This window comes from Heliconius melpomene, chromosome 2 (assembly GCF_056956725.1).
Source record: "Heliconius melpomene rosina isolate 202511_hmr_F chromosome 2, ASM5695672v1, whole genome shotgun sequence".
Lineage (NCBI taxonomy): Eukaryota > Metazoa > Arthropoda > Insecta > Lepidoptera > Nymphalidae > Heliconius > Heliconius melpomene.
In genome coordinates this window covers 3,671,523-3,686,560 of record NC_140390.1, presented here as the reverse complement: position 1 = coordinate 3,686,560, position 15,038 = coordinate 3,671,523, and the positions used below count along the sequence as shown (strand labels likewise).

At 33.5% G+C, this 15,038-nt stretch overlaps 3 protein-coding genes across 4 annotated transcripts in view; 2 read left to right on the top strand and 1 right to left on the bottom strand.

Moving 5' to 3' along the window:
- Window positions 1-15,038, bottom strand: part of Flo2 (flotillin-2) — a 220,877-nt gene that overhangs the window by 116,106 nt on the left and 89,733 nt on the right. The gene's annotated exons all lie outside the window — the stretch shown is intronic.
- Window positions 859-1,395, top strand: LOC146540428 (uncharacterized). Its single transcript, XM_085197920.1, has one exon. The coding sequence runs from the start codon at window positions 859-861 to the stop codon at window positions 1,393-1,395; it is 537 nt and encodes a 178-aa protein (XP_085054046.1).
- Window positions 1,458-3,929, top strand: LOC146540427 (glucose dehydrogenase [FAD, quinone]). The gene is made up of 2 exons (XM_085197909.1): window positions 1,458-1,598; window positions 2,055-3,929. Exons 1-2 carry the CDS (start codon window positions 1,458-1,460, stop codon window positions 3,762-3,764), a joined length of 1,851 nt encoding a protein of 616 aa, XP_085054035.1. The 3' UTR covers window positions 3,765-3,929.

Below are 15,038 nucleotides of genomic sequence, written 5' to 3'. Positions count from 1 at the left end.
TACTTGTATAACTTTAGAACGTTTTTCTCTACTTATTTAAAAACCGGTTTCCAACTTCCATAGCGAAAGAGAAATGAGCGGGTAATGCTTAAGCGGAACGAACTTTTATTAAATAAGATAGGTGTACATTTCCATCAATAAAGAGTATTTTATTTCGTGATTACTTTTACTTCACTCCAGTCTTTACATGAGCTTTAGAGTTAGAATTAATTTCAACTCTTTCCGCTCACTCTCAGTACTTTCCGCCTGACTAATTAACTCTTACTGTTCATTCAGTCCTGTCCTCCTGACTATTTATTAGTGGAAATACAAATATGTTTACTCTTGAGAGTTGCACGGAGTCCTTAATGGGTCCGCTCTGTTTGCAGTAGAAACCGCTGAAAAAAAGCTGTTATGTGTTTTACACATACGATACATTGACATTTTAAGCATTCATTATATATAATTTTAGAGTTCTGACTCTAATGTATGGATACAGATCCTTATTGAGCCATAACGGCTAATGTATTTTATATAGGTTATGAAATTTTCGGAATATAAATAAAGTCATTAAAAATATTTTACTAAAAATCTTTGCCAGATTTAACCTCAATTTACATTTATTTAAATATAACTTTGACTTGTTTACGATACGTTTTGACGAGAATAATTTAAATTGTATTTAATAGAATTACCACGTCTCTATATCACTAATAAACATATTTCTATTTTTAAATGGATCTAATAATAAACAAAAAAAAATAGGACTAATAAATGTACCAAAATTTACTACAAAAATATAAACTATAATACTAAGCAATAAAATTTTATTTTCAGAATTCAAAATCGACTCCAGAGATTACGACCGAGTTCTGCATCATGGGTCAAGAGCAATCGTACATCGCTCACAACAGCGTTGCGTCAGTGAAGAAATACCAGGACAAATACGAAGACTCCATACAATATAGAATATCGTCTGTCGATTATCGAACGAGCGACTACGACAGGAAAGACTACAGGCGTCACAGGGCTAGGAGAAGTGCAGAGAGCTTCAAAAGCGATAACTCTTCGAACGAAAGTAGCGGGTATCGAAGCGGCTCAAGCGCCTGCGAGAGTCGATCTGACGGTTCATCCAATAGTGATTACTATTGCACATCCTTATATAAGAACAATCATTACAAGGATATAAACAAAGAAATATATAAACCGATAAAAATTCCCAAAGATAAACGCTACAAACAGATATTAGACGATAAGGACGATATAAAAAGTGCTAAATTGAAAGGTTACCTTAGCGAAACTGAAAAAGCTAAATTAAAAGCGGGACCCACACCGAAGAAAGCCGGTATACGAAATTATACGCCAAAAATAATATCGGCTGAGGAGCAAAGAAAAAAGTTAGAAAATTGGATTTAGTTGTGATTGGTAGGATAAGTTGTACATATTAGCGTAGACGTAAATGTATTGGGAAGGTAACGATGGAGGCGGCAGGCGCGTTGGCAAGCTTAGCACCTTCTCCCATCACCGTGCTGGGGCTGATACCACTCCTGGCTCTCGGAATCACGTACTTCAGATACCAGCAATACGACCCGGAGTCGTATGTCACAGATATCAACAACGTAAGTAGTTAAAAATTTCAACCACATGTAAAAAATATTTTGAGAATAAATTCACTCACCAGCATAACAGAGGAAAGTATGGGTTTAAATTTAAAATTTATAATAAACGACGGATAAGGATCTGGTGTCCAGGCAAAGCACGGCGTTGAGTTCTGCCACTCAACACGCAATGCGTACAGAATTTGGCAGAAAGTGGAGAACGGAGTTTCCCTCTACCTACCCTGCTGCGTGTGGAATATAGCGCGAAGCTGCATTTAATGTCATAGGTTTAACACCACAAATGTTTACTTTAAAATATTGTCTATTCTACAGTATTGTTATATAAAGAACGACCTTGTAATATTCCATCTAAGACACAGTGAGCTCTACAACTAACGAGTCGATACTGAATGATGTATCATACAATATAACTTTTTTATATTTTATATTTCTAATAGCCCTCATTTCATTTTTCAGATATTGCCGATTTACGACTTTGTGATAGTTGGCGGGGGCTCCGCAGGCGCAGTCGTCGCTTCACGGCTCTCCGAGATTGGCAACTGGACAGTATTGCTTCTCGAAGCCGGACTAGATGAAAACGAAATCTCCGACATCCCAGCCCTAGCCGGATATACGCAACTGTCCGAAATGGATTGGAAATTTCAAACAACACCTTCCAAAAATCGTTCCTACTGCCTCGCCATGAACGGTGATCGTTGCAACTGGCCCAGAGGCAAAGTACTCGGCGGTTGCAGCGTCCTCAATGCTATGGTGTATGTGAGAGGCAATCGAAACGACTACGATCTGTGGGAGGCACTGGGCAACCCTGGTTGGTCGTATGATCAAGTATTACCATACTTTTTAAAATCTGAAGATAATCGAAATCCGTATTTAGCAAACACACCTTATCATTCGACAGGTGGATATTTGACCGTGCAAGAAGCTCCGTGGCGAACACCGTTATCAGTGACCTTTTTGAAAGGCGGCATGGAACTAGGTTACGAATTTCGCGATATAAACGGTGCAAAACAAACGGGTTTTATGTTAACTCAAGCTACTATGCGTCGAGGAAGCAGATGTAGTACTGCAAAAGCTTTTCTTAGGCCAATACGCAACAGAGATAATTTACATATAGCGTTGCAATCGCAAGTAACTAGAATATTAATAAACCCAGTCAAAAAACAAGCTTACGGTGTAGAATTCTATCGCCACGGTGAAAAACACAAAGTTCGTATAAAGAGAGAAATTATAATGTCCGCTGGCGCTTTAGCTACTCCTCAGATTATGATGCTGAGCGGTATCGGTCCAGCAGACCATTTACGCGAGCATGGCATACCTCTGGTGGCAAATCTTAAAGTTGGACACAATTTACAAGACCACGTCGGCTTAGGTGGCCTAACATTTGTAGTTAACAAGCCAATTACATTTAAAAAAGATCGTTTTCAATCACTATCTGTTGCTATGAACTATATTCTATACGAAAAAGGCCCCATGACAACGCAAGGCGTGGAAGGTCTGGCTTTTGTCAACACCAAATACGCTCCTTCATCAGGGAACTGGCCGGACGTTCAGTTCCATTTCGCACCTAGTTCAGTCAACTCTGATGGTGGTGAACAAATACGGAAGATATTGAATTTACGCGACAGAGTATACAATACTGTATATAAGCCTATCGAAGAAGCTGAGACTTGGACTATATTGCCTCTACTTTTACGTCCCAAAAGTTCTGGTTGGGTAAAATTAAAGAGTCGCAACCCTTTCCAACCTCCATCAATAGAGCCCAATTACTTTGCTTATAAGGAAGATATAAAAGTATTGACGGAAGGTATACGAATCGCGTTTGCCTTATCAAATACAACAGCTTTCCAAAGATATGGTTCACGGCCTCATAACATTCCATTGCCGGGGTGTCAACAACATGCTCTATTTAGTGACGAATATTGGGAGTGTAGTCTGAAGCATTTCACGTTTACCATATACCATCCAACTGGTACTTGCAAGATGGGTCCTAATCACGACCAGAATGCTGTTGTAGACTCAAGATTAAGAGTTCATGGAGTAGCAAATTTAAGAGTGGTGGACGCCAGTATCATGCCCACTATCATCAGTGGGAACCCCAACGCACCAGTGATAATGATAGCGGAGAAAGCCTCCGATATGATCAAAGAAGATTGGCTAGTGTTATGACAGTGTTTAAGTATTGCTTGCTGAGTGTTTGTAGTCATTGTACGCTAAAGAACTATTTATGTCACAAAGTACTTTTAGTTGTTTATGTTTAAAACAATTATAATTAAGTATGTACATAATTATATTATATTCAAACTTGTTAATAAAGAAATTTAAGTGTAAAAATACGTTTCCTTTTTTTTTTTTTAAATTGGTCTTAAAATAATTAATGTGTGTAGTAAATATTACTAATTTCATAAAATAATAAAGAGATTCATGTTTCAAAATTTAATATGTTATAAAATATTAAAAAATAGTAATATATAAAATTAAATTTTCAAATATATATAAAAAACGTCTGTTTATACATATATATATTTTTAGTATTTTTTATTCATGCTTATTTCCCGTACGACATGAGCTCACAATGCCATCTATATTGGAGTAGCTGAACCATCATGTAATATGTCTTTAATAGTACTTCTTTTTACCGCTAGATGTCTATATCTTTTCTATTAATTGTAAACACCTAAATATAATGATTAATTTGGATTATCAATTCGAATACATTCTTTTACAAATCAAATTCGTCGTTTCCATCCATTATTCATATTTTTACACTTTATATTAATAATATACATTTTTTTATTATAATTCATAGATACTTTAGAGTGTATCTTTTCTGTGTTAATTAAGCGAATATTTCGTTAATTAAGAATCGATTAATAAATGATAATAGAGTCGATTAATAATCGATAAATAAATGATAAAAGACGTTATTAAGTATAAGTTGATATATTACCTGCAACAAACATAAAATTAAATAATTAACGATATATGTTCTATGACAAAATAAATAAAATCAGTTTCACGCAGTATCCCGCACATAACAAGCAGAGGGAACCTAGTGTTAAGACACTCCTTTCTCCACTTTCGAATTCGGCGAAATCTCCTAAGACACTCGTTAAGTAGTTTCAGTATGATTTAAGTGCATGAGTAGTGGTTATTTGTTATTATGTCACTTGACTTCTTACACACACATTTACTAATTTCAAAATAAAATAATAATATACATAAAAATATAAGACTTCTAATCTAAATCTGACCTTTACAAATAAGCAAAAAAAACCTTACCAAAATAATTCTCTCAACACACCTCACAAAAAACAAACACACCCACAGAAAAAAAAGAAACATTCTATAATAGAAACATTTCTAGAAAACAAATAATCAATTCATTTATATTTTACAAATGAATTTAAAACTAAAACTATCGACAAAATGCAACGGACCGGTTGAGATGCAACGAAGTATGCACTTCCTATTGCACAATAACAATCTAATAAGATCGAGTGGTGTTTATGAAGCTGTAGTGTAGTGCAGGTAATAATGCGACATTCGAGGAAGTTATTACGTATTTATATTATATATTATTCTCAAGTTCAACGACATCGCTTCGTTGTAAAGGTTTAAACATATAATAATAATCCTTCAGGAGGAAAATTCAATTGAATTAATAAATTAATCTACTTTATATTTTGTACTTATTATTATTAAATCAAAAATGAAATCTACTTCACGCTGTATCCCGCACACAGCGGGGTAGGCAGAGGGAACCTAGCGTTAAGATACTCAATTTTACAATTTTCGTCAAAGTCACGCCGTCACGTCACGTCGTCGCCAGTCACACTTTGTTTTATACTAAGAAATTTATTAAATAAAGTTTATATTTTTAACGCCTATCACATAATTTTTCCGATACTTTATCTAACAAAGAAATTTTATAGCAAGTTCATAATCCGCAGTATAGAAACAACTATACTCTCACCTTATGTACCTTATAATATACTCGTAACTTGCACAAAGAAAAAGAAATTGAACTCATATCCGGAAACCAGAAACAAAAGAAATAAGAAAAATATTTTTTTACAATAAACATTACCTCGAATAGGAAATGATAACACATCTCCTGTCGCGTTTAAAAAAGCCACTCAATTTTTTACTGCAGTATGAAAAATATTAAGAAAATTGTATACAGAATTCTATAACTTTATATTAAAAAGACATACCGTGCCAGTATTATACCAGTGGCTGCCCGTAACTTTCGCGCGGATTTTATAGCCATTGCCATGCTATTTCCCTATTCCAGCCTTGGTGGTTTGTGGTTGAAACTTGCAGCAAGTGGTACGCATAGAATATCAAGACACTCCGTTATTCGTTCCACCAAAATTTGATTCACTCTTAAATTATATTTATTCTCCGCTCTCGTAACATAACGAGATCAAGCCAAGCCAAGACGGCCTAAATTTTAATTAGTCGATTTAAAATTGGCTACCAAATGCTACTAAAGCGACATTTTATTATTTCTTAAAATTTAGCTGGACTATCACATTCGTCACATATTAAATTTTTTATATGTCAATGGGACATGCTTATAAACTTTTAGTAGGGCAGCATTTTATTATTTCTTGCAGTCTGGGTTGGACTGGACTGTTATGGTTGTTGATCGGATGTTCCAAATTTTCAAATTTTATTTGCTCATCACGCTCAAGAACTCATGTTAATGACCCATTTAATTATTTCTTACAATTTAGCTAGAACAGTTCTATAGAACCATAACACTACAGTTCTATAGAACCATACCATATATGGTAGCAATCAAAATCAAATATAGCCTGCGCAGGCTTAATAACTAATAAAATCCTTCAAATCCAACTATTAGTTTAGAAGATGTGCGTTTACAGACAGACCGACAGGCAGATAGAAAAAAAATGATAATAATTGAAGAAACACATTTTTTTTACTATTTTATTATAGTAGTTTCATATAGTTAGAGTAGAGATTAATTCAAAACCCTTAAGGGGTTCAAATTTAAAATTCCAACCATAATCCATTGCGTAGCACATTTCACATCGAGGCCACAAAACGCGCGATCGCACGTACGCTAAATTATATAACGCAAACATCGTACTAGTATATAGCACGGTTCGGTGGACTTCAATAAAAATATATGATTTAATATTTTTACGCTGTTAGTTGTTTTTGTGTTACGAATATCTAGAAGTATTTAGAGTGAAGGATTTTTTCTTAATTATTATATTAGTTGAGACTTTAACTAGGACTCAAGTACGAGTTAGAGAAAGGTTTACTTAAACTTAGAGCTAGCACATCGCTCTCATTCATGAATTTTGAATTATTATATGAAATAATTGGTGCGATTACCAGTTTAGCACACTCAGCGTGCTATGAAAAGGGCTATGCTTGGAGTATCTCTGAAGGATCGAATTCAAAATGAAGTTATCCGACAGAGAACCAATGCTATCGACATAGCCCAAAGGATTAGCAGGCTGAAGTGGCAATGGGCTGTTCATATTTGCCGCAGAACCGATGACCGTTGAGGTAAGCGCGTTCTAGAGTGGAGACCACGCCTCGGCAAGCGTAATGTAGGACGTCCTCGAGCTAGATGGGGTGACGATATTCGCAAAGTGGCGGGCAACAGCTGGATGCGAAGAGCCGAAGATCGAGCTCAGTGGCGTGCCATTGGAGAGGCCTATGTCCAGCAGTGGACGAGGACAGGCTGATGATGATGATGATGATGATATGAAACAAAACAAAAAGCCGTCATGGTGTAGAAGCACGGTGGCTTCGATTCACACTCTGGAGAATTAAATATTTTTATTGCCCTGTTTTAGTAACATGACAAAGCTAGGCGTTGAGTTACGCCACTCAAAACGCTATATCACGAAAATTAAGAGGTAAGTGAGAAACGGAGAGTCTTGATAGGGAGAAACCAGATATCGAAAGAATGTTACATATTTAGCAATGAAAAATATAATATTTTTATGAATCTATAAAAATTAATCATAAACGTGAAAGTAAAGTGTATTGATTGGTACTATCATATTTCTAAGTTAACGAGCTGAACGTAACATTTACTTAAGCCTATTTCTAGAACCTTCACTTGCAAACGTAACAATTATTACTTATTAATTTAAGTAAAATTAAAAATACTTGAAAGTACATTATATATTTAAAAAATATATTATAATTAATAATAGGTAAGTACATGTATATTCCGCTGGGTGTTGCGCAAAGTGGACGTGCTATTTGTTTTTACTTTAATCTTACCGACATTTGAATACTAAACTGAATCATACGTGCATTCGCATTGGAAAGAAAGTCGCTTGAAGTATAGCTCTGTTCATACGACAATTTTAGTCTCGAGTAGCTGCACAACGGCCAAAAGGTAACAGCTCTTCACCACCTCGATAAAAAGAGACAGGCTCTTAGCTAACGTGTTGCATCAGTAACTACCACAGATCTACAATGAACATTCTAAGATCACCTACTAGAAGTGGCCTCAGTTCCAGTCGCAGTGATTCTCAACCAAACCTTTCAAGTTGTGATCCGTTGCAAGAATTTCCTGAAACCCCTAAAATTACACATCGTAACAAGCGCAAATTTATTGATGATAATTATCAGATCAAAGAAGAAATTAGTGAATTACGAAAACAAACTACCCAAATTATGGGAATTTTGACCACGCTCCGCGATAGTCAAAATGCATTCATAGAGAAAATAACGAATGATATTGGTGACATTAAGAACGAAATAAACGATATTAAGAAGAGTACAAATGACCTAAAAACTGAACAATCATCCATGAAATCAGATATCACAAATATGCTTAACAAAAACAATGCAACAGATAATAAAATTGAGAATCTAGAATCTGAAGTACAGAAACTTAAAGTACATCAAGCTTCTTCTACACCAGATACCTCGAGTACAATAGAGACTAACTTTGAACATATACTGGATGAAATCAAAGAACGTGAAATGAGATCTAAAAATTTAATAATTGCAGGAATTAAAGAACCAAATTCTGATAAAAAAGATGAACGTAAAAAAATGGATTCTAGTGAAGTAATGAAAATTTTAAAATTAATCGAAACAGATTGTCCTAGTCCTCTGACAATTTTTCGTCTAGGCAAATTTCAATCAAACAAACATCGCTCTATAAAAGTTTGCTTTGCATCTAATATAACAACAAAGTGCATCCTGCGTAACAAACATAAAATGGATAAAACTGCAATTTCAATCTACTCGGATCAAACACCGCAACAACAAGCATACTTGAAACAACTCAAAGAGGAGTTAAAGAGACGAATGGATATGGGTGAGAGGAACCTTAGAATAAAATTTATTAAAAACATACCAAAAATTATTGAAATAACTCCAAAAAACTAAATACAGCATGTAATATTCCAAACAAAAATGTAATAATAACTGATACAGCTACATATGAATTAGTCGATAAATATGAATACCTAACAAAATCTAAAAAATCACTAAAGTTTTTGTACGCTAATATACGCAGCATGGTAAAGCAAGGAAAATTTGACGAATTGAAATGTATAATTCATTCTTTTAATGACGATCTTGATATACTTGTTTTAACAGAAACGTGGCTAAAGAGTGAAGAAGAGGCATTACGCTACCAAATTCCAGGATATACCCATTATTATAATTATAGGAAATCTAGTAAAGGTGGTGGAGTTTCAATCTTTTGCCATGATAAATTGAAACATAATTTTATGGAGGCAGTTTGCTCCAATGATAATCACTTTTTATGGGTTCACTTAGCAAGTTTTTCTTTAGACATTGCCGCAATATACAGAAAACCGGAAAGTGCCAATTTTAATACATTTATGGAAACTTATTCGATGCAGTTAAATCAAAGAAAAAGAACAATTATTTTTGGAGATTTTAATTTAAATCTGCTTAGCTCAGATCGACATCCTACTATATACAAGGACACCATACATGAAGAGGGATATAACTTTATAAACTATATCCATGACGACTATTGCACACGTGAGACCCCCACTACGAAAACAATTATAGATCATGTAATCTCAAATCTAAAGGAAACAAAATTCCATTTTTCTGTTATCGATTCTACACTATCAGATCACAAGCAAATATACTTAGAGGTGAAAAAATTCACATCTTCTCGACCTCGAAAAGTATCTTACCAGGCTATAGATTATAAGAAGCTATATAATAATACATTGTAAAATACCATTACGAATGAATTTAACTTATTTAACATATTTCAAGAAAAAATATTAAATAATATAAAAGCTAGTGCAATAAACAAAATTAAAATAATGAACCCACCGAGACAAGATTGGATAAGTAAGACAATTATTAACGAAATAAATGACAGAAATATACTATGGAAACACCACAAAACAAGTCAAAACTGTAAAAAAAAGGAACAACTCTTTATTAAGAAAAGAAATGAAGTGATGGAAAAAATACAGCATAATAAAAGATCTTATTATATCAGATCGTTCAAAGCGTGTTTAAAAAACTCTAGAAAAATGTGGGATCTCCTTAATAGCCTCTCTGCAAACAAATTAAAATCGACGACACTAACTAACAAATTACAAACAGACCAGGGAATAATAACGGATGAGAATAAAATTTGTGAGTATTTTAACACGTACTTTTGTAATATTGGCGTAAATTTAGCTAATCAAATTCCCAATACACACTACAACAGCCCACCTGGAGCTGAACATTCCATTCGACCAATCAAGACATTGTGCCGATTTGAACCAACAAACAAAGCAGAAGTTGCCATAATCATAGATAATCTAAGCTGTAATGTTAGTTCAGGTTGTGATCAAATAAGCGCAAAATCACTAAAGTCTATAAAATATTTAATTTTAAATGAACTTACAGCCTGTATTAATAGATGTTTGGAAGAAGGATCTTTTCCAGATTGCCTCAAAGTAGCTAAAGTAACACCAATATATAAATCTGGTAGTAGAACGGAACCGGGAAACTACCGACCAATATCAGTTCTCCCTGTCCTGTCGAAAATCTTTGAGAAAATTATATATACACGTCTTGAATCTTTTTTAAATAGTCAAAATTTCTTTTATAATAAACAATATGGATTTCGGCCAAAAAGTAATACTCTATCGGCAACCATAGATATTGTGACAAAAATTAAACTTTGTATTGATAAGAAACAGGTTGCTCTAGGTGTTTTTATTGATTTAAAAAAGGCGTTCGATACTGTGAGCCACGAATTACTTTTAAAAAAACTAAGTGAAATAGGAATTAAAGATAATGCTTTTAAAATTTTGGAATCATATCTCACCAACAGATTACAGATAGTAAAAGTAAGAGAAATACAAAGTAACCCCCAAAACATTACTTATGGAGTACCGCAAGGGTCAATCTTGGGACCATTGCTCTTTCTTATATATATTAACAGCATCCATAATATAAATTTACATGGCGATGTATCTTTATACGCTGATGATACTAATCTTTTCTATTACGGAAGTCATTTAGAATCTATATTAAAGGATGCTCAAGAGGATTTAAAGCGACTGAATCTTTGGTTTCAATCCAATTTGCTCACAGTCAACGCATCTAAATCAAACTACATCATTTTTGCTGCAAAGAATAAGAAGATATCCCACAAAATAGTGCTGCACATCAATAACGAAGCAATCACACAAGTGGATCAAGAAAAATATTTAGGATTGATTCTTGATAGCAGAATGACATGGAAACCACATATTTATAAAATCAAATCTAAACTAACATCTTTAATGGGAGTTATTAGAAACATTGTGCGCTGTTTACCACGCAAAGTACTTTATATCACATATAACTCCCTTATTAAGCCACATATTGATTATTTAATTGAGGTATGGGGTTCGGCTGCGAAGTGCAACTTAGACGTGTTACAAACAGCACAAAACAAATTAATAAAAGTCCTATTCAAATATGATTTCCGTACTTCAACTAAAAAAATATATAATGAAACAAATATTTATCAAACCTATGTATATAACAGCTGTCTTTTAGTACGTAAAATATTAAGCAAAGACATACATACAAACATTACATTTACAAAAAAACAAAGTATACAAAAAATCAGATTAAGAAATGCTAACGACATCAAACTTCACAAACCGCGAACTAATTATGGCAAAAAGAATATAATGTTTGAAGGTGCCTATTTATATAATAAACTACCAAAGGATATTAAAGAATCAAAATCAACGTCTAAATTTAAAAGACTTCTTAAAAATTACGTAAAAAATGTAATGCCTATACATATTCCTTAACATAATGACAACACTTCTCGCATAATAAAAAAAAAAAAAATAAAAAAATAAAATACACTTAGCTTAAAATAATATATTACAAGTTAATACAATAATATTTATATATTTAAAAAAAATAATAAAAAATATTAATAACAATAATATAAAATAACAATAATAAAATAAAATTTAAAAAGTAACAACAAAAATAGTAATATAAACATAAAGAATACTAAAATAAAAACCCTAAATAATATATGTGAATAATGTAAAACGAGTAAATAAAATATCTTCACACTAATACAATGATTACTAAGCGGCACTTCCAGCGGATCTTATTCCTTTGCTATGTTATAATAACTACCCTACATTTTATTTGTAAAAGCATAATTTACTAACTTAGCGCAATGTACCCGTCAAATTATTATTGTACTACTGTCTCATGTAAGTGAATTTATTCTTATGAGAAATAAATGTCTTAAACCACATATTTTTAGGGTTCCATTCTTAAAAAGGTAAAATTCCATTCAAATAGTTCCAGGTGATCAAGCTGAAATTAATATCAAATATGCGGATCTACGGTCCCTTGAACCGCAGAAACAAATAAGCAGAGTAATCAAGAAGTACGGGCGGCATCTGTATAGCCAAGGGAAACGAGAGTTCGGGTCACTTGATGGTAAGTAATCACCACCGCCCACGACCCCGTGCAACACCAGAGGAGCTACAGGTGCATTGCCGGCCGCCAAGATGGAGATAAACGCGCTTTTTGAAGATACCCATGTCATATCGACCTGGAAACAATATGACATTTGCCGCGTAATCAAAACATATGTGTACTTCCCGTGGACTTACTTTTATGAAATTTAGCAAGAAGTAAGAACTTATAATACAAATAAAAAATGATTTTATTTTAGTATATAGAAAAAAAAACAGCTTCATGCCGTATCCTGCATATCGCAATTCCCTGTCCTGGCAGAGGGAACCTAATTGTAATATACTCTTACGCCGCGCTTCCAGTATTCGGCGGAAAGGGGGAACTGAGTGTTGTGTTTCAGGTTCCCTGATACAGCGTTAAGCTGAAAAATAAATATTATTATAGTCACGTAATGTCCTTATTTTTATGAACTATAAACGTATTTGTTACATACATACATAGCTTCACGCTTTATCCCTAGCGGGGTAGTCAGAGAGAACGGAGAGCCAAACGCTACGGTCTCTACATACCTCTTTCGCCTCGTCCACTCTCATCAACCTCTTCATACATGCCCTCCAGGGGATTCTCATGCTTTTGACGTGACCTTCCTCCAGTATCTGTGATACGTATGTATTTGTTTGGTTCTAATTATTTTTAACAAAACCACCAATTTAGCTCGCCAATTTCAAGCTGTATGGAGAACACACAAAGAAGGTTGCACGTTAAAAGACACATTATAATCGCAATCTTTAACAGGCTATGTACAAAAAGTGGAGAACGGAGTCTTGTGTCACTAACTTCTATTAATGTAGAAGAGGACCATGTATTTATAAAAGTAATGACTATACTATAATTACTATAGTAAACAAAGCCGTGAGAGCTCGCGAGCCGCGGTAGTAACGTTACAGCATGACGTAAGCTTCATTACAGAACTTTCGTTTTCTGGATGAAATCAAGTCTGTTTCCTTACTGTCGTAAATAACATCGACTTTGTAGTAGAACATTATATTATCTTACGTTTCTAATAGAATGCTATTAAAGTTGCTAAAGTTTTTTAATGTCTATTTTAAAATAGGCAGCTTCAAGGTTTTCCGCATAGCAGGGTAGACGGAGACAGCCAAGTGTCAAAATATTCCATTCTCTGCATTCCGCCCGAGTTGAAGACATCGCGTGTTGAATGACGGAACTTAACTCAATATTCAATTCAAATTCATAAGGTTTTTGAGTATTCATTAAATATAACACTTAATACCTATATATTAAATATATTAATGACAGTTATACAGTATTATTATTTAATGACAGTACTCAATAAATGGAACGCCGCCGCATTGTGCAGAAAATGGGGAACGGAAGGTTCTTAATAGGAACGGAATGTCTTACCTAATACTAGGTTCCCATGTTCCCTCAGCCTACCCACTAAGTTCTGGATACAGCAAGAATTATAAAAAATATATTTAATATACTCACAACTAAAGTAATTATATGAGCAATTTTTCTGTCATAAAAACCGTTTATTTATGTCAATTTGCAGGTTAATTTCGAAACTCCGAATATATTTGGGCATGGGTTGTTCACGCGAATTAAAATATTTAGCAACGCTGTCTTAGTAAAAAAACACGTACGAGAATGTATGTGGCAATCCATAGTATTGGGTAGTATTTGCAACACGCCACCATACGTTTTCCACATTCGTATATTTCTATGGTAATTTTCTACAACTATAACACTTCATTATATCGTCGGCTTATAGTGTAAACCCGCTAAATCATTTTTTTCCTTTATGTACTCGTATATTTTTATACCATTAAAAAAAATTAAATCATCAGTTATCCCGCACACAGCAGGATAGGCAGAGGGAACCTAGTGTTATGAAACTCCGCTCCCCGCTTTTTAATTTTTACATTTAAAAACCTTCAATATACTAAAAAATAGTCAGTAAAAACCGTATTTTTTTAAAAAGATATTTTTAAAGTGTGTTACATGTATTCATTTCTTATAACATGTAATTATAACATCTTTTATTATTTTATTTAGAGGTAAAAAATATTATTAATTTTAATACTACAAATTACAAAAGTAAAATATTTTACTTTTAAATTCAATGATTAGCATATAATTTTATAATTTGCTAGTTATGTCATAAACTTGATTATTCAATTGTTGGGTTTTTGTTGTTTTTCTTTCATCATATTTAATTACTATAGTCTATTTCCGTCAAAATTAAATTATCTATATTTTCACTTTTATATAAATCCGCATTTTTAACCAACTTCTGTAAAAGGAAGAGGTTATTAATTCGCCTGTATTTTTTATTTTATTATTTTTTTATGTTTTTTACCTTAGAACTTTTGACTGGGTGAATCGATTGTGATGATTCTTTTTTTATTTGAAAGCTAGTGCTTCCCGTGTGGTCACATTTTATTTGGTCCATTTCTGACAATAGTATCCATATAAAAATCA

Excerpts from the sequence above, each read along its gene's own strand:
- LOC146540428 (XM_085197920.1), top strand. The coding sequence starts at position 859 with ATGGGTCAAGAGCAATCGTACATCGCTCACAACAGCGTTGCGTCAGTG.
- LOC146540427 (XM_085197909.1), top strand. The coding sequence starts at position 1,458 with ATGGAGGCGGCAGGCGCGTTGGCAAGCTTAGCACCTTCTCCCATCACC. Across the intron at positions 1,599-2,054 it reads ATGTCACAGATATCAACAAC|ATATTGCCGATTTACGACTT; the intron begins GTAAGTAGTTAA and ends TTCATTTTTCAG.